This window comes from Trichechus manatus, unplaced genomic scaffold, assembly GCF_000243295.1.
Source record: "Trichechus manatus latirostris isolate Lorelei unplaced genomic scaffold, TriManLat1.0 scaffold00048, whole genome shotgun sequence".
NCBI classification, from domain to species: domain Eukaryota; kingdom Metazoa; phylum Chordata; class Mammalia; order Sirenia; family Trichechidae; genus Trichechus; species Trichechus manatus.
The window spans coordinates 5,965,703-5,987,265 of NW_004443984.1; the positions used below are offsets into that span (position 1 = coordinate 5,965,703).

Here is a 21,563-nt window from a genome sequence, read left to right on the forward strand (position 1 = left end):
GATTGGATTAGGACCTACCCTACTCCAGCATGACCTCATGTTAACTGATAACATCTTCAAAGACCCCATTTCCAAACAAGGTCACACTCACAGGTACCAGGGGATAGGATTTCAACATAAATTTTGGGGACACACAATTAAATCCATTACAGGAGAGAAGCGGGTATAATGAAACCATGCCACCCTGAGACGTAGATCTGAGTCAAAATCCAGTGCACTTATCATATGTAGGGGTTGAAGTCAAGCCCTTGGCTCCATTAGCAAATGTGAAAGGCCTGCAGCTCAGCCAGGGCCAACACAGCAGGTTCTTACGTCCTTACTGACCAGACCTGCCCGTTAGTGTTTGTTATGGTCCGTTAGGACACCAATGCAAGACTAAGGAGACCTACCTGGGCCTATCCCACTCCCAAGGAGCCTGACAGGTGGACCGGCACACCTGTGCAGCCAGAGAATCTGGGTTCCAAATCCTTTCTTTTTGCCACAAGCTATGTGGCTTCGGCTATTTTACCCTCTGAGCCTCAGTTTCTAACTATAAGATGGTTAGAAATGGGTAGCTCAGTTCCAGGGTTCCAATTATAACGAGGGACGGTGTCTGGTCCCTAATATGTGCTCATCACGTGAGTTTCCTTCCTGGCCCACTGGGTTCTTTCCCCCTGAACTCCCCTTTCCCAGTCCTGCCATGCTACAGACAGAAAGGCAACATCTTTAAGGCTTAACCCGTGGATTCAGATTTCTGCCTCGCAGCCCAGGAACCAGTTTGTGACTGGTTTCCATTCTCTGACACAACAAAGGAGAAAGGAAGACAGACAACAGCATGTGGGTTTGTTTGTTTTATTTAGACATGGAATTTTTCTTCCTTTTCATATAACTTATCTAATTAAAATATTCATCTTGGTAGTTACCACAAAAAAGTAACATAGAAAATTATATTTACATTTTGGGACCAAAATACAAATGAAGAGCAGGATGATGACTTGCTCCAGTCCCTCTTGCTTCCTGGAAAGAAAAAGCCCCAAAGAAAGTGTTCATCACACCAAGGATCACAAAGGGTTCATTTGTAATTTGGTGATTTGTATGTAGTGTAGCACAGGGAAAAAAAAAATTGCACAAGTTTTCACAAATGAGACCAAAGTTCAACATCATCCTGTGTGTACTCTGCAGCCATTTCAATAACCCAGGTGAGGAGGTTGTGCAATTAGGTTTTTCCTCTTCCCTCCTTACTCTTCTCACCAAGTCACATCCCTGATGCAGACAGTGGTGGAGTGGGGGGGGGGGACGTGAACAAGAGAAGGCCTGGCTCTATGCAGACAGGGGTGATCAAAAACTCTTCATGTGCCAAAAATGGATATTGATGCTGGGATGAACAAATATGATATACGTGTCCTTTCTTCCCTCCCTGCCTAAAGATTCCTAATAAAAGAAATTAAATCATACACAACTAAATCTGAAATAGGGGAAACTGGTTTCAATGACGAAGACTTGAACACACAGCTGAGACAAATTCAAGGCGGGGGGTGGTGGGGTGGGAACTGAAGGAAGCTATCCTAGGCAACAGATGTCTGCACCTGTCCCGAATTTTCATTTGGTTTCAGGTAAGAGGCTTCCTAGTATCAGATTTGGGGAGCAAGATGTGGGACAAGGGTGGGATGGTAATACAAGCGATCAAGAGAAATAATGCTTTACCCGATTCAAAAATGCAGAATGCAAATTAAAACACAGCAATCTGTGTCCCGCTGGCACTGTGCACTGTGACGCAGAGCTCTGGCACCCTTCAGAAACACACTCACAGAAGATTCCCTGCGCTGCTTGGAATCTTCAACGTTAGCCTATCTGAGGTCTCCAGGAGGTTTAAAAATAGGGAGCCTGTACTCTGGGCTTTGCGAAAGCTCTTCGGACTGCCGCACTAACCACCCCTCACTCTGCCTCTAAGCACGGGCATCTCAAATTATAGCATTTACTCCAACTTGGGTCACAATCGAGTGGATTCCTACTAAACCCGTGTTCTTCAACAGCCACGGAGGGTACCGGCACTGCCCTCCCCATCCTGATCTTGCTCCCATGTCAACTGAAAAGCGAGATTCTCCCTTCCCAAATGCAACGCCCTTGCGGTTTCCACCCACCCTGACACTGCAGCTCAGACACTTTCCCTGCTTGGCCCTTCCTTCCAAATTCTGCCTTGATTGCTCAAAGGGCAGAGAGAGCTTCAGCTGTCTAAAAAACATAGCAAATTGTTGTGCTCTTCCAATCACATGATCTTACCTTTTTTAAAAAAGGCAAAACAAAACCAATTTCCAATGTAGCATTACAACTTCTAAAACCATTCACTTCTGGTAGCAGTTAATTCACAGGGAACAAGAGATTGAAGTGCTGGTTTTTACAACTCTAAAGTCTTATTTGGAGCCACAAGAAGCACTGCCATGTATCTGTTTTTTTCCCCATGCTAGTGGGGAGAAGGAAGAATAGGGAAGGGGAAAAGAAACCTAAAATCTTGAGGCAAAAACTGGAAATTGTAAAAATGCTGGGGTTCTGTGCAAACCAGTCTCCCACAGATTCTGTGTCCTCCAGTGGGCCTCAAAAAAAAAAAAAAAAAAGGATGGTAGACTCTCGACCTTTACAAACAAACCTCCCTTAATAAATACTAGTTGATGAGTAAGAGATGCACCTGCATAGGAACTCCAAGCAACACTGAGAAGGGCCTCTGAGGTGAGGGGTCCAACACGCCCCGCCCCCCTCCAGGGCAGTTCTGGACCCGGTCCTCACCGAGCGCAGCAGGCACCACGCAGGCTCTGGGGATGCCCAGCTCTCCCTCTGGACCTGAGTTCACTCAGGAGAGCTGAACTGAGACACGAATGGCTTTCCCCAAGCTTTTGTCCTAAATTTAATGAAGGCCTCTGAAAGTAAAAACTGTTTGGTAGAGGACCCCAAAAAAAATACTGGGGGTAATATAAATACAATCTGGGGACAATATTTATTAATTAAAACTATGTCTTATACTTTACAAAGAGGCTAGTTAACAACAAAAGTATAATTGACCTTAAACCTTAAAATCCTCAGTCAGACTGAGGCTTCACATCTTCTTCAGAATTCTGAAGGGTTCTCCAGGCAGGGAGGCAGTGGCTGTGGCACACAGGTTCATAAGTGCAGCACCTGGAAACTGCAGGATCCAAGACCAAAAGGTTCCACAGAACAAAAAGATTCTGGTCGTCTTGGGAAGTTCCATTCCTCAACTTCCACTGCCCTTGTATCCCCCCTCCTCCCCCCCAGTTCCGTCTCCCAGGCAAGTCCTCAGTCTATCGTCGGGAGAATCTGTTCTTGAAAGCTTTAATTGTCTTGGCCATCATCGGGGCAATTTCTGTGAAAAGAGAAATGAGGCAGTTGTTTCAAATCCTTGACAACTTAAGACATATGCCACAGTTTACACTATCGAAGTCAACGCTTGCTACTCTAGGCTGGGCACCACCATACAAATGGATACAAGTTGTTAACTCTGCTAACAGCAAGGATACATAAAGGCCAACAGTAAAAGCACTGGCACACAGCTAACACTGAGCACCCACCAAGCCATTCTAACAACCTGCACCAAGGCTCAGAGACGTCAGACAGCTTGCTCGTGGTTATATAGTAGGTGGTAGAAATGGAATTCAATCTCTGCCAGACTCTGAAGGCCACATTCAGCCATAATTTAACTTGGGCTTACAAATATCCCAAGCCAGTAAACAACACCCCTGTCTGCCCAGAGCAGCAACAGGTCTAAAGTGAGCTTAAATGCAAATCCAACTGAAGGAGCACTAGCCTACCCTCTCAAGGGGTTAACCTGAGCACAGCGAAAGCTTAAGCCAGGACCCTCACCCCACCATGGGCCCCTACAACGAATACAGATTAATTCTTTTCTTAAGTTAGGACCCCCCCTTAGGATACTGGAGATTGCCTAATGCAATAAAATTAATAAACTATAGACCCAACTAGACATAAAAAATAAAGACTTGGAAGCTGGGGCTGTAAGGTTATAAAACCTCAGTAAGATAGACTATCATTTAGCTGCTAAAGTAATTGAAAACCCCATGTTACTGCCTAGAGAAAGACGTTACATTCAGGTGAAAGCAGCAGGGTGCCAGAATGAACACTGACTATTTCAAAGGTGCACATGCACTACGGACAAGCAGGGAAGCAGGTGAGGAGGGACTAACATTGAGACCTGCTACGTACAAGGCATCATCCATATCCTATGTCCATTCCACCCAATGTGATCCAGTGGCAATGACGGTGAAGAGGTTCAAATACTCGTTCTGAAATATCTGAGCAGGAACCCCAAGTTACTTACTCTTCACAGCCGGTTTCCTAGGATCATAGGAGACAGAGCTGCTGACCACCGGCGCCAAGTGGGCACTGCTGGTGCTCGGGCCGTCGTAGGCTGGCTCCTCAGTGGAGGGGTTAAAGCTGTTGCTGCTGCCACTGCTGGAGGGAGTGTGGCTGCTTCCTGTGGCATACAGGTCAGACTTGATCCTGTAACAAGGAACACAGCTGGTCAGTATAAGCATGAGTGAATCTGCCCGCAGCATGAGCAGCCTGAAGCTGGCCTGTCTGAGGACTGTTTTGTGGCCACTGTCTGAGCAGTGGACCCTGGATTCTGGTGGTGGGTTTAGAGACGACTGCACCAGCCTTTCAGAATGAATGACAATCTCAGCTAACCTTTCACTGTTTAGCTATAAATCTGTACTTTGAAAATGCTAATGTGGCTTAGATTACATAATTTAGTCATCACAGAAATGTTTTCTTGTTTAAATGGGGAAAGGGAAACCGTTTCCCAAGCTCCTGCCAGGAGACAGGCCCTGTTCTCCATTCGCTCTAGACCACCAGAGGGGCAGGAATAATTGTCAACCCCACTCCGCAGTCCAGGGCGCTGAGTCTCAGGGAGGTAAAGTGCTGAGCGGGCCAAGGTCTGTCTCCACAGCCCACACTCTGCACTGCCTTGATTTTACCTCTAAAAAGGAGTCTGTTCCCATTCCTACCACTGCCTTAGGGATGATGACAAGCTTGGATGGCTCCCTTCCCTGACCATGCAGAAACCACACAGGGGCAGAGCTCTTACTTGACTCTCTCAGGGACAGCTGCTCCCCCTGTTCCGAATTTTTCCTGCCTCCTTCGGACGTCACGAGGCGGCTTGGCCACAGAGTTGACAAAGGCCATCTTTGCTTGTCGGCCTGTGGAGAAATACAGAGATTGATACCTGCTTTCTTGTGCAGAGATGCTGTTATTTGAATAATCTACACTATTAAGAGATAAAGGATTTTCAAGTCCTCCAAACACTAAGGGGTTATCAGTCCTGAAAAGCCCACTGTACAGCAGCATGGGCTGTGGCAGAAGAAGCATGCCCACCCCTGCCCACCTTCCACAAATGCAAGAGAAATTCAGGTGCCAGAAGTCCTGTATCAGCCGGGCGCACAAGACCCTGCTGTTGACCAAGGCACAGACCCACTGTCTGCCAGGCCCGATCCTGCCATTCTTGCCCTGCTCCCCCCACTTCCCTTTACCTTTGGGCCTATTGGCATGTGCAGACCGGATATTCTTTGTCAGTACTCGTAACCGCTGCTCTCGGGCATCCTGCAGCCGCAGGTACATCTCCCGCCACGACTCATACTCTTCTGGCCTTTCTTCCTTAAAGTCTCGGTGACAGTGAGTTTTCCATAACTGATCTGTTTCTTCAATTAATACCTGAAACCAGAACCAGGACATCACTTATATACATTCACATACAAGCACTCTTACATATCTCTTTTCCATTCTTTAATTACCTAAGGGTGACTACTTTTCTAATAATTTTTTGGGCCTCATAGCAGTATAATATTTAAATATCACAGTTTAGAAAAAAAAAAATCACTAAATTAAAAGAATGTGTAAGGCACTGTGCTAGCTGCTATTGGGGGAAGTGGGGCCGGGAGAGGAGACAATGCCAAAGCTGGTTAAGACACAGTCTTTTTGCTTTTAGGAAATCAGTAAAGGGCAGAGCTGGGATGAAGTCAAGTCCAGGTATTGCTCCAGTGGGGAGGGGGCCACCTAAGAAGAGGTCTCTCTGAATTAGAGACAGCTCATGTAATCAAATGAGTATATCTCAGCATTAGTACAAGGAGTTTTGGATAGCTCTAGATGTCACAGGAGACACCCAGCCAATCTGTGCTCTTTCATATTCACCAGACACCTGAGAGTCAACACAGAGCGCTGTCCCTGCCCTGGGTCCCAGGTGCTCTGCTGCCAGGATTCTCCCTCGACCTTTGTGACTAGGCAAGCTCAGGGGAGGCGCCGAAGTGTTTTTTGCTCCCTTTGAATCCCACCTTGATTCTAGCCCGAGAGGCCCACTTAAGATGTCAGGAGCAGGTGCTAAAAATATGTTTGTTTAAAGGCACAGATGCAAACCGAAAATGCCCAGAAAAGTGATCTGACCACTGGCCTGCCCTTCAGCTTTGGGAGATACACAGAAACAAGGTTATTTCTGGAGATAGAAGCCAGAAAACTGTCCTCAACCAAAACAGGATACTCACATGATTGTACTCCTCAATGCGATACAGCTGTTCAGGTGTACACCTCTCTAAAACGGGTTCAAGAACAGAATATGGGACTCCTCCCACTTCAAAGATTGCTGCAGAGAATCAAAGGTGAAAGTGTTGAACACTGGCCAAGACACACAGTGACAACATCTTCAGTGCTACAGTGCACTCGAGAGCAGGAGGGAAGTGTGCGACTTACAATCGATGTTGTTTTTCAGTACGCGGATGCACTGCTGGTGCAAGGTCATCATTTTGGGGAGATAAGCACACTTGGAACCAGAATACACCTGCATCTTAGAATTCATTCTGCGTCCAGTGAATCCAGCTTCTTCCTCTTCCTGGGGTGAAGAGAGTGCTATAGAACCAGAGAACAGAAAAGTAAATTACAAAAGGTACAAAGCTTTAGACTGGACTCTCCTTCCCACCTCACTCCTCAGCCTCCAAGTTCCCCTTCACAAAGGCAATCAATGCTCCCAGTTTCTTGAGTACCCTTCCAGAGTCTATGCAAAAATATACTATACACATTACTTTCTTCACTTACATTATTTTAGAGATCATTCTACATCAGTATGTAAAGACCTTCCACATTTTTTACAGCTGCATAGAACACCGCTGCATAGATGAACCATGATTTATTTAACTGTTAGTCTCTGGCTGGTAGACAGGTGGCTTCTAATTCTTTTGCTATTAAAACTAGACAATTTTTTTAAGGTTAAGATAAAAAGCGCATGTAATACATATAAAATAAAGGGCTAAAAAATAACAGCAGCAGCTAAGATTTATTGAACACTTACTATGTGAAAAAACCAGAAGCTAAGAGTTTTACCGGCATTATCGCTTTTAATCCACTTAACAACTCCATGAGACAGAAATCATTATTATTCCCATTTTACCAAACACAAAACTAGGCCCAAACGCACTAAGAAATTACCAAGCTCATGTAACTTACAGATGCCTTAGCTGGGCATCAAACCCATGCCTTCAAACCCCAGCACCTGTGTTCTTAGGAAATGCACCAAAATCTGATGTTATGATCACTTTGTTTTGGTGACAGATTGTGAGTGAATTTTTAAAATCTTTTTCCTATTTAAAAAAAGATATAGAAAATTACCTTTTCGCTTTGTTTGCAAGGAGGATAACAATTCAAAGGAAGGAAGTGGACGGTAATTGGCCTGTATCATGGGTAATGGGAGGTCTGGCAACACTGGCAATATATCGGTGGGGACCTGCAGAGAAGAGACAGTGAATGGAGAGCCCCCTTTGATGAAAACAGCCCTTCCCTCCAGCCCATTCCTAACAGGACTAACTGGGCACATTGCAGTCGGATCCAGAATGGAGGAGGGGAGCAGTCAAGTCTGACAACACCGACATCAGGAAGTAAATACAGACGGGCCCATCACAATGGGATACCTCAGAAAACACATAACTTGGGTATGACCTATCCTGGAAGCTAGTGAGGCCCGGAAAAAATTACTGCAATCTCAAATTAAACAGGACATGAAAAGCCACGCCAACAAAACAGTGGCAGGCGAATCCTGTGAGCTCTGGAGGGCCAGGTGCTCTGACTGCGAGGCCACCAAGGGGCTCAAGGAGTTACCTTTTTCAGCTTGGCTGAGTCGGCTCCAGACGGCTGCAATTTCTCTGATTTGCTTTCATTCATCTTAGGTAGTTTCCGAACGGAGTCCAGGTTTTTACTAGTGCTTTTAGAGTCACTTTTTTTAAGTCCTTTTTCTCCAAGTGCAGTGGCTGAAGTTTTCACGATCTTTTTCTTTTTCTTCCGGGGCTGGTCATAGCTGAGGTATGACTCAAAAGACATGGTGGGCTGCTCGAATTCGTCATCCATATCTGCCTCCTCAGCTTTGGGGAGGGAGCCTGCTGACTTTCTATCCAGACTGGAAGTTTTCAGTTTCCCTTCTTGAGACTTTAGACTGTTGGAAACCTTCTCTTTTACCTTGGGCACTAGGTCTCCTGCCCCCTTTCCTATGTCTAAGCTGTCTAAACCTTGCTTATTTTTGTCTGATTTGGTTTTCTCTGAGTCTTTGTGCTTTGGCTTTTTAAGGTGGTTATCTGAAGCAACCTCCAAGGGGGGTAAAGACTTCTTCTTGATGCTGCTGCCCTCTCTTTCCCTCTCTTTCTTGGCACCACTAGGGGGTGGCTTCTCCTTTGTGCTATCACCTGAGAGCGGCCTTCGGTTTTCCTCTTTGGAAACAGCCTTGTGTGATTTCTCTCTGCTCACAGCGGAGGACTTCTCATCTCCCTTGGCATCCAACAGGCGTTTTTCCTTGTGGGAAGATTTGTGCTCCTTGCTTTGACTCACCACCCCTTTACTCTGGGGTTCACCCAGGTGTCGTTCTTGACTGACCCCCAGTCTGTCCTGAAAGGCATTACTGTGGCCTTTTCCAGGCTTCTGGTGTAGAACAATGGGCTCGTGGTCCTCCTCTGGGGATCTGTAGTGGTCCACACACATCTGAGGACTGGTAGAAGACGGAGGAGACTGAACATGGCCATAATCAGAAGATTCGTGGTCTGAAGAGTAAGCTGGTGAGACCCTGTTGCATCTCTTTCTCTCGTCTTGCCTCTCATGACTGTAAGAGACTTTGTGAGGTCTCTCAAGCTCTGAGAGTTTTCTGTGTTTTTTCTGTCTGTGGTCAGGGCTGTAGGATCGGCTACTAGAGGCTTTCCAGTTTTCTTGGTAGTCCACCTCCATCTCCTCCTCCTTCTGAAGAGCATCCCTGGGGCGCTTTCGGGAATTACTCTTCTCAAAGTCCTGTTCATCAGGCTCAGTGTTCCTAAAATAAAAAGAAAAAGCAGATAAAGCAAATAAGTCTTAGTGGAATCCTTGTTCAGAGGACAAGATCACAGAAGCTAAACTCACAAAAGATATGATGAAAATGCAGAGTTAGAAACATCTCAGGAAAGATATAAATGGTTATGCTCAAAAATACGCAAGCAGTAACTAGTGAAGAATGTCTGCCTTGAGCACTGTGCTCTTTTAAAAAATCTGAGTTGATTCTGACTCATAGTGACATTATAGGACAGAGTAGAACTGCCCTATAGGGTTTCCAGGGAGCAGCTGGTAGAGTCGAACTGCCAACCTTTTGGTTAGCAGCCAAGCTCTTAATCACTGTGCCACAAGGGCCCCATAAAGAACTGACAACAGCAACTCATAAGGTTAGACAGGAAGCTTGGGGGGCAGTGAGTTTATGTCAGTGGGGGAGGAACAATTTGGAAAAGCAGAGTGAGAATGGTTGCACAACTTGAAGAATGTAATCAAAGTCACTGAATTGTACATGTAGAAACTGCTGAACTGGTGTTATGTTTCACTGTGTATATTTTCAACAATAAAAAAATACTCAAGCGGGTTTTACAATTGTGAAACTCAAATATTCAAAAAAATGGAAAACAACTAGTTAAACTACAGGATACAAAAAAGATCAAATAGCTTGTGGACATCAAAATGCTTATTTTTTTTCCAACATGGGGACATGTTTAACTTGTTTCATAAAAGGGGAGTTTTCAAATTTATAGTTTGTCCACCAACTACATAAAGATGCCTCTTAAAAAGAACTAGGAAGAAACATACCAAAATGTTAATAATGCTTATCTTTGGAAGGTAGAATCACAGGAAGTTTTTATTTTTATTTCTACTTTTCTATATTTTCTAATGTTACACAATGACATGACTTATTTTGATAACTGAGACAAAACAGATATTTTAAATAAGAAGGCAGAAAAGAATAAAGAAAAGCTTTTCTGAATATAAACATTTCCAAGTACCAGATTTAACATGAAGTTGAGCAAACCAAAAGGGCAATGTTCTTACCTTTCAACAGGAACCAACTTCTTCCACTGGGCCACTAAATCTCTGGCAAAGTTTCCTACATGCTCATGTTTTCGCAAGCTGTTTACTGTTTTCCCGACCCCAGTCTCCTACAAATTTGAGAAAGGAATTGTTAGAGGGGTGTAGAACGAGGCTCACATTTTTCACAGAAATAAAGCTTACTGCTTTGACAAACTGTTCAACAAACAATGTTGTTCTTGTTGTGTGCCACTAAAAAGATTTCGACTCATATCAACCATATGTTTTTTTTTCTTTTATTGTTGTAATTAAATGAAGTTTACATTTCAAGTTAGTCTCCCATACAAAATTTTTTTTACATACATTGTTATGTGACCCTAACTGCTCACCCCATTCTGTGACAGCACACTCCTCCTTTCCGCCCCTGATTCCCCATGACCATTCAACCAGCTCCTAACTCTCTCTGCCTTCTCATCTCACCTCTGGACAGAAGCTGCCCCTTTGGTCTCTTGGATCTACTTTACTAAGAGGCTCTTCACGAGTATCACTTTATGTCCCACAGTTCGGTCCAATCCCTGTCTGAAGAGTTGGCCTCAGAAACTGTTTTAGTTCTGGGCTGACAGAGAGTCCAAGGGCCATGCTCTCCAGGGCGCCTCCAGTCTCAGTCAGACCATTAAGTCTGTCGACCCACTGTTGTTGTTAGGTGCTGTCAAGTCGGTTCCGACTCACAGCGACCCTGTGTACAACAGAATGAAACACTGCCTAGTCCTGCACCATCCTCACAATCATTGCTATGTTTGAGCCTGCGGCCACTGTGTCAATTCATCTCGCTGATGGTCTTCTTTTTCACTGACCCTCTACTTTATCAAGCATGATATCCTTCCCCAGGGACTGGTGCCTCCTGATAACATGTCCAAAGTACTAGATGAAGTCTTGCCATCCTTGCTTGTAAGGAGCATTCTGGCTGTACTTCTTCCAAGACAGATATGTTCATTCTTCTGGCAGTCCATGGTAAATTCAATATTCTTCACCAACACCCTAATTCAAAGGCATCAATTCTTCTCGGGTCTTCCTTATGCTACATCTTTCTCTTGCTGAGCGGCTGGTGGGTCTGAACTGCCAACCTTTCAGTTAGCACCCACCAGGGCTCCTTCAACAAACAATACCTCTTCTCTAAAACATACTTTGCAAGTCTCGCTACAATATATCTTATATCTAAGAAAACTACAAAACACTTCTGCAAGAAACCAAGTTAGACCTACATAAATGGAAATACATATCATACTCATGGATAGGTAGACTCAACATTGTGGAAATGTCAATTCTACCCAAAGCAATCTACAAATACAATGCAATCTCTATTCAAATACCAACAGCATTCTTTAATGAAGTGGAAAAACTAATCATTAACTTTATATGGAAAGAGAAGAAGCCCCGGATAAGGAAAGCACTACTGAAAAAGAAGAATAAAGTAAGAGGCCTCGTACTATCTGACCTCAGAACCTACTATACAGCTATGGTAGTCAAAACAGGCTGGTACTGGTAACAACGACAGACACATTGACCAATGGAACAGAATCAAGAGCCCAGATGTAAATCCATCCACCTATACCTGATCTTCAACAAAGAACCAAAGTCCATTAAATAGGGAAGACAATCTTTTTAACAAATGGTGCTGGCAAAACTGGATGTCCATCTGTAAAAAAACAGGACCCATACCTCACACCATATACAAAAATTATTTCAAAATGGATCAAAGACCTAAATATAGAACCAAAAACTATAAAGATAATAGAAGAAAAAATAGGGTCAATGCTAGAGGCCCTAATACATGGCATAAATAGAATACAAACCATAACTAACAATATACAAACACCAGAAAATAAGCTAGATAACTGGGATCTTTTAAAAATTAAACACGTATGTCCATCAAAAGGCTTCACCACAAGAGTAAAAAGGGAGCCTACAGACCAGGATATCATTGCCGATATCAGATGGATCCTGGCTGAAAGCAGAGAATACCGGAAAGATGTTTACCTGTGTTTTATTGACTATGCAAAGGCATTTGATTATGTGGACCGTAACAAATTATGGATAACACTGCAAAGAAGGGGAATTCCAGAACACTTAATTGTGCTCCTGAGGAACCTGTACACAGATCAAGAGGCAGTTGTTCTGACAGAGCAAGGGGATACTGCGTGGTTTAAAGTCAGGTAAGGTGTGCACCAGGGTTGCATCCTTTCACCATACCTCTTCGATCTGTATGCTGAGCAAATAATCTGAGAAGCTGGACTATATGAAGAAGAAAGGGGCATCAGGATTGGAGAAAGACTCATTAACAACCTGTGATATGCAGATGACACAATCTTGCTTGCTGAAAGTGAAGAGGACTTGAAGCACTTACTGATGAAGATCAAAGACCACAGCCTTCAGTATGGATTACACCTCAACATAAAGAAAACAAAAATCCTCACAACTGGACCAATAAGCAACATCATGATAAATGGAGAAAAGATTGAACTTGTCAAGGATTTCAACACCTATGGAAGCAGCAGTCAGGAAATCAAAAGACGCATCGCACTGGGCAAATCTGCTGCAAAAAACCTCTTTAAAGTGTTGAAAAGCAAAGATGTCACCTTGAAGACTAAGGTGCACCTGACCCAAGCTACGGTATTTTCAATCGCATCATATGCATGCAAAAGCTGGAGAATGAGTAAGGAAGAACGAAGAAGAACTGACGCCTTTGAATTGTGGTGCTGGCGAAGAATACTGAATATAAGATGGACTGCCAGAAGACGAACAAGTTTGTCTTGGAAGAAGTACAATCAGAATCCTCCTTAGAAGGAAGGATGATGAGACTACGTCTTACCTACTTTGGACATGCTGTCAGGAGGGATCAGTCCCTGGAGAAGGACATCATGCTTGGTAAAGTAGAGGGTCGGCGAAAAAGAGGAAGACCCTCAACGAGATGGATGGACGCAGTGGCTGCAACAATAGGCTCAAGAATAACAACGATTGTGAGCATGCCACAGGACCAGGCAGCATTTCATTTTGTGGTGCTCAGGGTTGCTATGAGTCAGAACCAACTTGACGGCACCTGACAACATCAACAACACAGACTGGGAAAAAATTTTTGGATATGACAAATCCGACAAAGGTCTAATCTCTAAAATCTATAGGAAAATCCAACACTTCTACAACAAAAAGGCAAATAATCCAATTAAAAAAGGGGCAAAGGATATGAACACTTCACCAAAGAAGACATTCAGGCAGCTAACAGATACATGAAGAAATGCTCGTGATCACTAACCATTACAGAAATGCAAATCAAAACTACAATGAGATAACATCTCATCCCAACATCACTTGCACGAATCAAAAAAAACAAAATAACAAATGTTGGAGAGGCTGTGGGGAGCTAGGAACTCTTATGCTGGTGGGAATGTAAAATGGTACAACCATTTTGGAAAATGATACAGAGCTTCCTTAAAAAGCTAGAAATAGAAATACCATAGGATCCAGCAATCTCACTCCTAGGAATATATCCTAGAGAAATAAGAGCTGTCATATGAATAGACATACGCACACCCATGTTCACTGCAGCATTATTCACAATAGCGAAAAGATGGAAACAACCTAGATGCCCATCAACAGAAGAATGGATAAACAAACTATAGTACATACACACAATGGAATACTACACAACAATAAAGAACACTGATGAATCTGCAAAACACGGATGAATGTGGAGGGCATTATTGCTGAGTGAAATAAGTCAATAAAGTCAATCACAAAAGGACAAATACTGTATGAGACCACTACTAAAAAAAACTCATGAAAAAATTTACACACAGAAAGAAACAATCTTTGATGGTTACTAGGAAGGAGAGGGGTGGGGAGGGAAAGACACTAAATAGTCAATAAATAAGTGGTAACTTTGGTGAAGGGTAAGACAGTACACAATACTGGGGAAGTCAGCACAGCTTGACCAAGGCAAGGTCATGGAAGCTTCACAGACACATTCAAATTCCCTAAGAGACCAAATTACTGGGCTGAGAGCTAGGACCATGGTCTCAGGGGACATCTAGCTCAAACAGCATAACACAGATTATAAAGAAAATGTTCTACATCCTACTTTGGTGAGTAGCGTCTGGGGTCTTAAAAGCTTGTGAGCAGCCATCTAAGATACTCCACTGGTCCCATCCTGTCTGGAGCAAGGGAGAATAAAGAAAATCAAAGACACAAGGGGAAGATTAGTCCAAAGGACTAATGGACCACAACTACCACAGCCTCCACCAGACTGAGTCCAGCACAACTACCACCACCAACTGCTCTGACAGGGATCACAACAGAGGGTCCCAGATAAGAGCTGGAGAAAAATGGAGAACAAAATTCTAACTCACAAAAAAAGACCAGACTTACTGGTCTGACAGAGACTGGAGAAAACCCGAGAGTATGGCCTTCGGACACCCTTTTAACTCAGTACTGAAGTCACTCTTGAGGTTCACCCTTCAGCCACAGATTCGACGGGCCCATAAAACAAAATGAGACTAAAGGGGCACACCAGCCCAGGGGCAAGGACTAGAAGGCAGGAGGGGACAGTAAAGCTGGTAATGGGGAACCGAAGGTCGAGAAGGAAGAGTGTTGACATGTCGTGGGGTTGGCAACCAATATCACAAAATTCTATGTGTATTAATTGTTTAATGAGAAACTAATTTGCTCTGTAAACCTTCATCTACAGTACAATAAAAAAGAAAGAAAGAAACATTGGAAACGCAGGAGGCAGGAAGTAGCAGGAAATGAAAAAAAAATACTTTGTATTTTTGCCTCAAATCTCCAATGACACACAGTAGCAAAGCATACAACATTCAAAGGAGGAAAAACTTTTAATTAAAACACTTTAACAATAATAACAAGAAAGACAGTGGCAGCTGCCAGGCACTGAGCTAACAAGAGCCTTGCATACAGCATCTGAATCAGCCTTTACAACAACTCTGTGAGGCAGGATCAGCCTCATTTTACAAAGGAGAAACAGGCCTGGTTGGTGCCAACACTCATGCTCTTTTTATTTCTTTGTTTTTAATGAAGATAAAATTCACATAACATAAATTCACCATTTTAACTATCTCAAAGTGTACAATTTAGTGGTTTTCAGAACACTCACAATATTGTGCAACTATCACTGCTATCTAATTCTAGAAACCCTGTTCCTCCCATTTGCCTCCATCCCCTGCCACCCACTAATCTACTTTCTGATGGATTTGTCTATTCTGAACATTTCATAAAAACTTAATCATACAACATGTAGCCTTTGGTGTCTGGCTTCTTTCATTTCCAAAGTCCATGCTTTTAATCATTACTCTAAAATCTCTCCCAGTGGGAAGGGGGCAGGAAATTGTTTTGTAACATTAAAAGTTGTACAACTCTTACCGCAAGAATGTCTACTGTAATAGGCAACGTGGAGAGTTTCTTCAAATATTTCAATAGCTGCAGAGAGAATACAACATGAAACATTAATTTCTACAAAGTTATAATCATACTCATCTTAGAGTTGAGTGCTTACTCGGGGTTAAGTCTTTTACAATAACAAGTACTGTTACCGTCCCTATTTTACAAGTGTGGAAACATGCTCAAAAAAGTTGAATTACCTGCTCCAAAATGCAAATGGGGCAGGATTCACTAGGTCTGTGTCTTTAGATCCTGTGCTTTCAACCACTATGCTACATCAAGACGAAGAAAGACTCAGAAGAGAATCAAAACCCACCAAGTCTAACAAAAGTCATCGGCAGCTATCATTTTGCCCCAGTTTTGTCAGAGAATTTACAAGAAAGGTACCGATTTTAGGAAAGTTACCCACGGATCTGGTGAGGAGGAAAGGAAAAGGGGGAAGAGGTCTCTACAGGAAAAGGGTGTCACATTTCCAGGAGGACTCACGATGTTAAAGAGAACTGATCTCGATGTAAGTGGGAAGCCAACAGCATTTTAAGTTACCAGAATCAGAGTTTTGTTGTTAATGATAAACAGAAAATGTCTGGGTAGATTAGAAAAGTGATCTGGGTTTGGCCACATTTCCTTTCTCTAGTCCCCGAAACTAGGTCATAATTGGTAGAGCAGAGCTGTTAATATGGTGTTCCAGAGTCAGAAATGGGCTTCACAGTCTGGCTCTGTCACCTCCTCGCTGGATGATCTTGTCTAAGTCAGTAATATCTCTGAGCCTCAGTTAGCTTTCCTGCAAAAGAGGGACTGGATCCTGCCTCAATTTCACTAGCTGTGAGGATTCACAGAAACAATGCATGTCCAGTCCTGAGCCACAGTGACTGGAACGCTATAAATGCTCAATAAATGTTTATTATTAATCATTTCATTTATCAACTGATAGCGCTTTAAATGTTCCACCCTAGATCTTCAAATGAATATTCCTCAGCCAATCCCCACTTGCTCTATTTCTACCAAAAGTCATGACTAGCTATGCCTTTCTTCAGGAAATATTTATGTATACCTACAAGAATGCTGCAAAATACAATCACATCAAAATAGATAACTGTGACTACCTTTACATTTAAATAGTAGATAACAAGATCTATTCTTTTTCCAAGTGTAGCCCAGGCTATCGTTAGTATGCCATACTGCTATTAGGTGGAGTATGTTTTTCTGGCTATTCTACTTCAATAATTACTTAACATGGTTGCTGGGCAGAGCAATAAAATGACAAATGATAAGCTAGTTTGACTTGGAACAAGCAAGAAGAAAAGTGGTAACTCCGATTAAAAATTATTTTCTACTTTAAACTTGATGACCACCATCATCTAACTCAGGACAATTTTTATGTGTATTATTTCATGTCACCCAAGCTATGTGTACAAAAATTAATGCCAATTCCTTTTCTTAAAGGAATACTTAGAATCACTAAAAAGATTAAAAACAGGTTGTTTCCCGCAAATGCCATTCCCAGGAAGGGGAAGGTTGGGAACATTTATATCCATCCACTGTGTGTCAGCTACTACGATAAGTGCTTACATGTGTTACCTTGCGTCATCCTTATTATAACCCCGTGAAGTAGGTATTATTCTCCCCATTTTACAGATATTGAAACATCCCAGTGGGGTTAGGTAAATTTGCCTAATAAGTAAGTAAGCAAAGTGTGTCTACCATGGCATGTACTACAAAGCCAGAAGAAACATTCAACATAATAGCACCATCCTTAGGAAATAGGAAAAGAAAATGGAACAGTAGCTCATTAAGTCTCTTGGCATACTTGGAACAAAGCAGAACAGCTCCTCAGTACTACACTGTCGGACAGGTTAGAATCCGCATCATAAAGGAGGTCACCATGGGAGCAAAGAGTCCCAGAACCTACAAAGCCAACATATAGGATGAGGCCAGAAGTTACTGACAGTGTTTGTCTCCAAGCCTAGCACTAACTAGTGGACTGAATGTTGCCTTTCTGTTTCACTTAAGGTTACTAGGGGTAATTTAAAAGCATGCAAAACTAAAACCCTCGAGATTTTCCAACTGATTTGGCCAAACAAAAGAGAAAAAGGACTCCTAAGGGCCTCCATTTTCCATGAATTTTGAGAAAGAACAGAGCAAAACAAGGAAAAAGTACTTTGAGCATCTCCAGGTAAACTTGTGTTGTCAAACCAAAGGACCAACTGATAACAACAGATAGTTGACAAATGTCAAACATTGGCACAGTACAAGCTTAGGAATCTCAGTTGTCCCCTGTGCACACCTTCACCCTAAAATGTAAGAGATGTTCATAATGATGACCCCTAGCTCCAGTGGCATCACTAGGGTTGGTGTCACCCAGTGCAGTAACTCATGGCGTCACCCCCCACATGGACTTCCTTCCATACCAGACCATACAGAATCCTCAGTTAATGTTTTCTGTACTAATGTTACTCGTAAATCATAATTCCGGTATATCACTCCTTCTCTTCCTTTTAATTACTACTTCATTCTCAAAAAAGTTATTGATATAGGTTCACAAATACGAATTACCACAATATCATAGCTAAAACACCAGAAAATTTGACAAAATGAACGACTACAAAAACACTGTCAGCAATAAAATAACAGTGCACTCCTGTAGCCCGTGTAGATGAAACCATGTGATCTGAAGTGTCACTGTAATTGCGTAATAACAATAGCTCTGATCAGTGTGCATTAGAAGGTTCAAAAAGTAAATTAGCATAGAGTTTTAGCCTTGTAGGTATATTGATACATGTCAGCTGGGCTTACAAAAAATGTTTTTGTTGTTATAACTAACTACGGGGATTTTTTTATTAAAAAATAATAAATTTCTGCTGAAACACTGCACAAAAATTTTACAGTCATTCTGGTGTCACCCCCTGACACTGTCACCCAGTGCAGTCCCCAACACCCATACTCCCCTAGTGACAGCACTGCCTAACTCTCCACCTGCTACTAAATCATGTTCTTTGTAGTTTAAGCATTCAAAATGTACCACAGCACAGGTAAATTTTAAAAGTATTGATTCCTTACTATAGCAGCCATGAAAATGGTCTCCAATTAAATAGTAGGAACAGAGACCAAGCGGCCTTAGTCAGCCTAATACCTTCTCCCCAAGTAAGCCTAGATCACAGATGGACTTAAATGTGAAAACTAAGTTACAGTTAAACACCAGTGTATAATGCCAGAAAATCCATGAATGCAGGTGTAGAATCAACCCTTTGGCTAATAATGGTTTGAAATCAAAATCTGGTTGCAAATTCAATACTGCTATATAATCATCTTGCAATTTCAAGAGCAACCTGTGTGAGCTTGTAGCGTTCACAGAAGGTTGAAGCGAAGGCAGCCAGTGTGCCAGCTTGCAATTTCCCTCAGCAGTTAGCCCATTTCTGAATGCCAGCTACTATGTCCTCTGTAAAAATGATCTCCCAACATTCTGTCATCTTCATAAATGCTCACTTCACAGTGCAAAACCAGAAGATCAGGGTGATTTTCTACCTATGAAGACAAAGTCCAAACGCTCACAAAATCACTTATAGTTCAAGTAGGATGGGAAACTCAAAAAATGTTTTGCTAATTTGATATTTCATACACACCAACTACTAGAAAAGCTTCTTCAAAACTTAAATACTAGTGGAAACACAACTATAAATGCTACATAAACCACTTTTTATCTGATGGAAATAAAGACCAGATGGGGGATGGTTACATAATATTGCTTTGTGGTTTTAAAATCAGTCATAAACCTTACAGTGTTTAAGAAAACAAACTAGCACACAGAAATAAGGACCATTTATTAGATGCCCACAAAGAGTAATTGTAAAACGAAACTTGTAAATATGCCTGGCCACTAGGTAGGTACTAAAGATGCAATAGAAAATACAACACAACACAATTGAAAGCATTTAAGTTTTCACGGATTTAAAACTAAAATGGCTTCCTGAATAAGTGGAAGGAGAGTTAAAAAGTGATCTGATTATCAGAAGCTGTTGGGAGCCTTTGGAAATGGAGAAAACCTCTCCTATGAAAGGCTAGGAACAAGGTGAAGAGAAAGTCTCTTTAATGAGTGGTGATTAATATCCACTCAGCACTTACTCCGAGCCTGACACTGTACAGCTTTTTAGTTTAGTCCTGGGATGATGATGCAGGTGATGAAACAGGCTCAGCAAAGGGAAAGTCCCCTAACGTCTACGGCTGGCAAATGGATTAGAACCCAGATCTCTCCACCACTTCAACTCAACTGCCTCCCTCCATTACTTCCTCTTTGAAGAGGACTCTAGAGCTCAGAGATTCAACTCTTAGGTACGGGTACACCCTAGCTAGAATGCTTACAAACACCTCAGTGGAAAAATCCTAATATCCACCGGACACTCCCACAGACAACCGAGAAGGTGGGTAACAGAAACGAGAGAGAAACGAATGCTACTGGCTAGGTACAAATAAAAACGCCCATCACTCTGGGCTTTCTATCAAGCCCAGAAAGAAAGGTAGCAGTAACTTCTAGCCTTTTTTTTTTTTTTTTTCCACCTTCCCAATTTCAACCTAAGTTTCCATGAGTGAAGTATTTATTTAGTGTGAAAGGGATTCACTGAGAAAGTGAAAAGGTCCATGCTCTAATACAAAGAAGAAAAGCAATGAAAACCTTGCTTACAGATGCAGGACCACACATACCAAGTCTAGTCCCTCTCGTGTACAGCCTGTACCACCTCCTCTGAGCACTAAAGACACTAAGAAATCAAGGACGTTGCGCAGGGGAGAGGAATGGAGCTAAGCACGCAGCGCAGGAACCGGGAGCAGGCAGGAGTTAACTCCGAAGCGAGCGCCTTTCCCGGCCCTCGGCGAGCCATCCCGACAGGAAACAGCTGGCTCGGGGCGCCGAGGGAGCGGCTCCGGGAGCCCGCCAGGAGCGGCGGGGGACAGCCCCGGGCACGCGGCGCCCGGCTGGAGCGCGCCCCTCGCCGTCGGGAGCCGCGGGCGCCCGTCCCGGAGGCCGGGAGGGAAGGTGGGGGGGGGGTGGGAGCTGCCGAGCTGCGAGTCCGACATCGCGGGGTCCCACCGCCTGGGAAGCGGCCGATGGGCCACGAACTTCCCGACCTGGGTCCGCGAGCCCGGCGGGCCTGGCACAGGGTCCGAGTCTCCGGCCCCGGCCGGGCTGGATCGCCCCTCGGGGACCCCAGCTGGGCCCCCGACCGTTACGGGGCCCGCGCCGGCCAACGCCCGCCCCGCTCTGCGCAGCCCACCGACTCACCTTCTTGGGGTCCGGGTTTGCGGCCAGGCGCGCCTGCAGCTTCTCCACAACTTGGAGCGCCGACTCCGCCGCCATCGCTGTCACTGGCGCGGCCTCCTCGCCGGAACTGGGTTCGCGTCGCGTCCCCGGGCCGCGGCTCCGCCCTCCGTGCATCCCGGCGGAGACGGAAGCGCGACTGGCACCTTCCGGGGCTCGGACGGGGGGGCGGGGGCCGGCCGGCCGCAGGCCCCTCCCCCAGGACCTGGGGGCTCGGCGCCCGGGAGCGCGCGCAGCGAGCTGGGTGCCACTCGGTCTGGGCACGCGGGCTTCGCGAGGGCCGCCGCTGGGCAGACCTGCTTCTGGTCCTTCGTGTGCGGAGCCATAGGCTGGGACGACCTTCCCCTTGCGCAGTCCCAGACGGACTGAGGGTCCAGTGCCAGACGCTGGCCTTATAAATCCCGCACTACCACCCCGCGCTGCGGCTGTGAGCCACGCCTTTATCCTGTTGATTAGATAGTCCTAT

General features: G+C 44.0%; 1 protein-coding gene across 1 annotated transcript; it reads right to left on the minus strand.

Moving 5' to 3' along the window:
• Positions 1-1,297: 1,297 nt before the first annotated feature.
• ELOA (elongin A) lies at positions 1,298-21,214 on the minus strand. The gene is made up of 11 exons (XM_004377128.2): positions 21,062-21,214; positions 15,772-15,828; positions 10,366-10,472; positions 8,140-9,331; positions 7,654-7,768; positions 6,742-6,897; positions 6,537-6,634; positions 5,532-5,712; positions 5,090-5,201; positions 4,322-4,503; positions 1,298-3,352 (listed from the first exon to the last, which is right to left on the minus strand). The coding sequence occupies exons 1-11, from the start codon at positions 21,212-21,214 to the stop codon at positions 3,291-3,293; spliced, it is 2,415 nt and encodes an 804-aa protein (XP_004377185.1). The 3' UTR covers positions 1,298-3,290.
• Between the last annotated feature and the right edge of the window lie 349 nt (positions 21,215-21,563).

What these genes read in the sequence shown, in the direction of transcription:
- ELOA (XM_004377128.2), bottom strand. Translation starts at nt 21,214, where the DNA reads ATGCACGGAGGGCGGAGCCGCGGCCCGGGGACGCGACGCGAACCCAGT. An exon ending in ACTGAAAAACAACATCGATT is followed by an intron (nt 6,635 to 6,741) that starts GTAAGTCGCACA and finishes GATTCTCTGCAG; the next exon opens with CAATCTTTGAAGTGGGAGGA. An exon ending in GCATTGAGGAGTACAATCAT is followed by an intron (nt 5,713 to 6,536) that starts GTGAGTATCCTG and finishes TTCTGGTTTCAG; the next exon opens with GTATTAATTGAAGAAACAGA.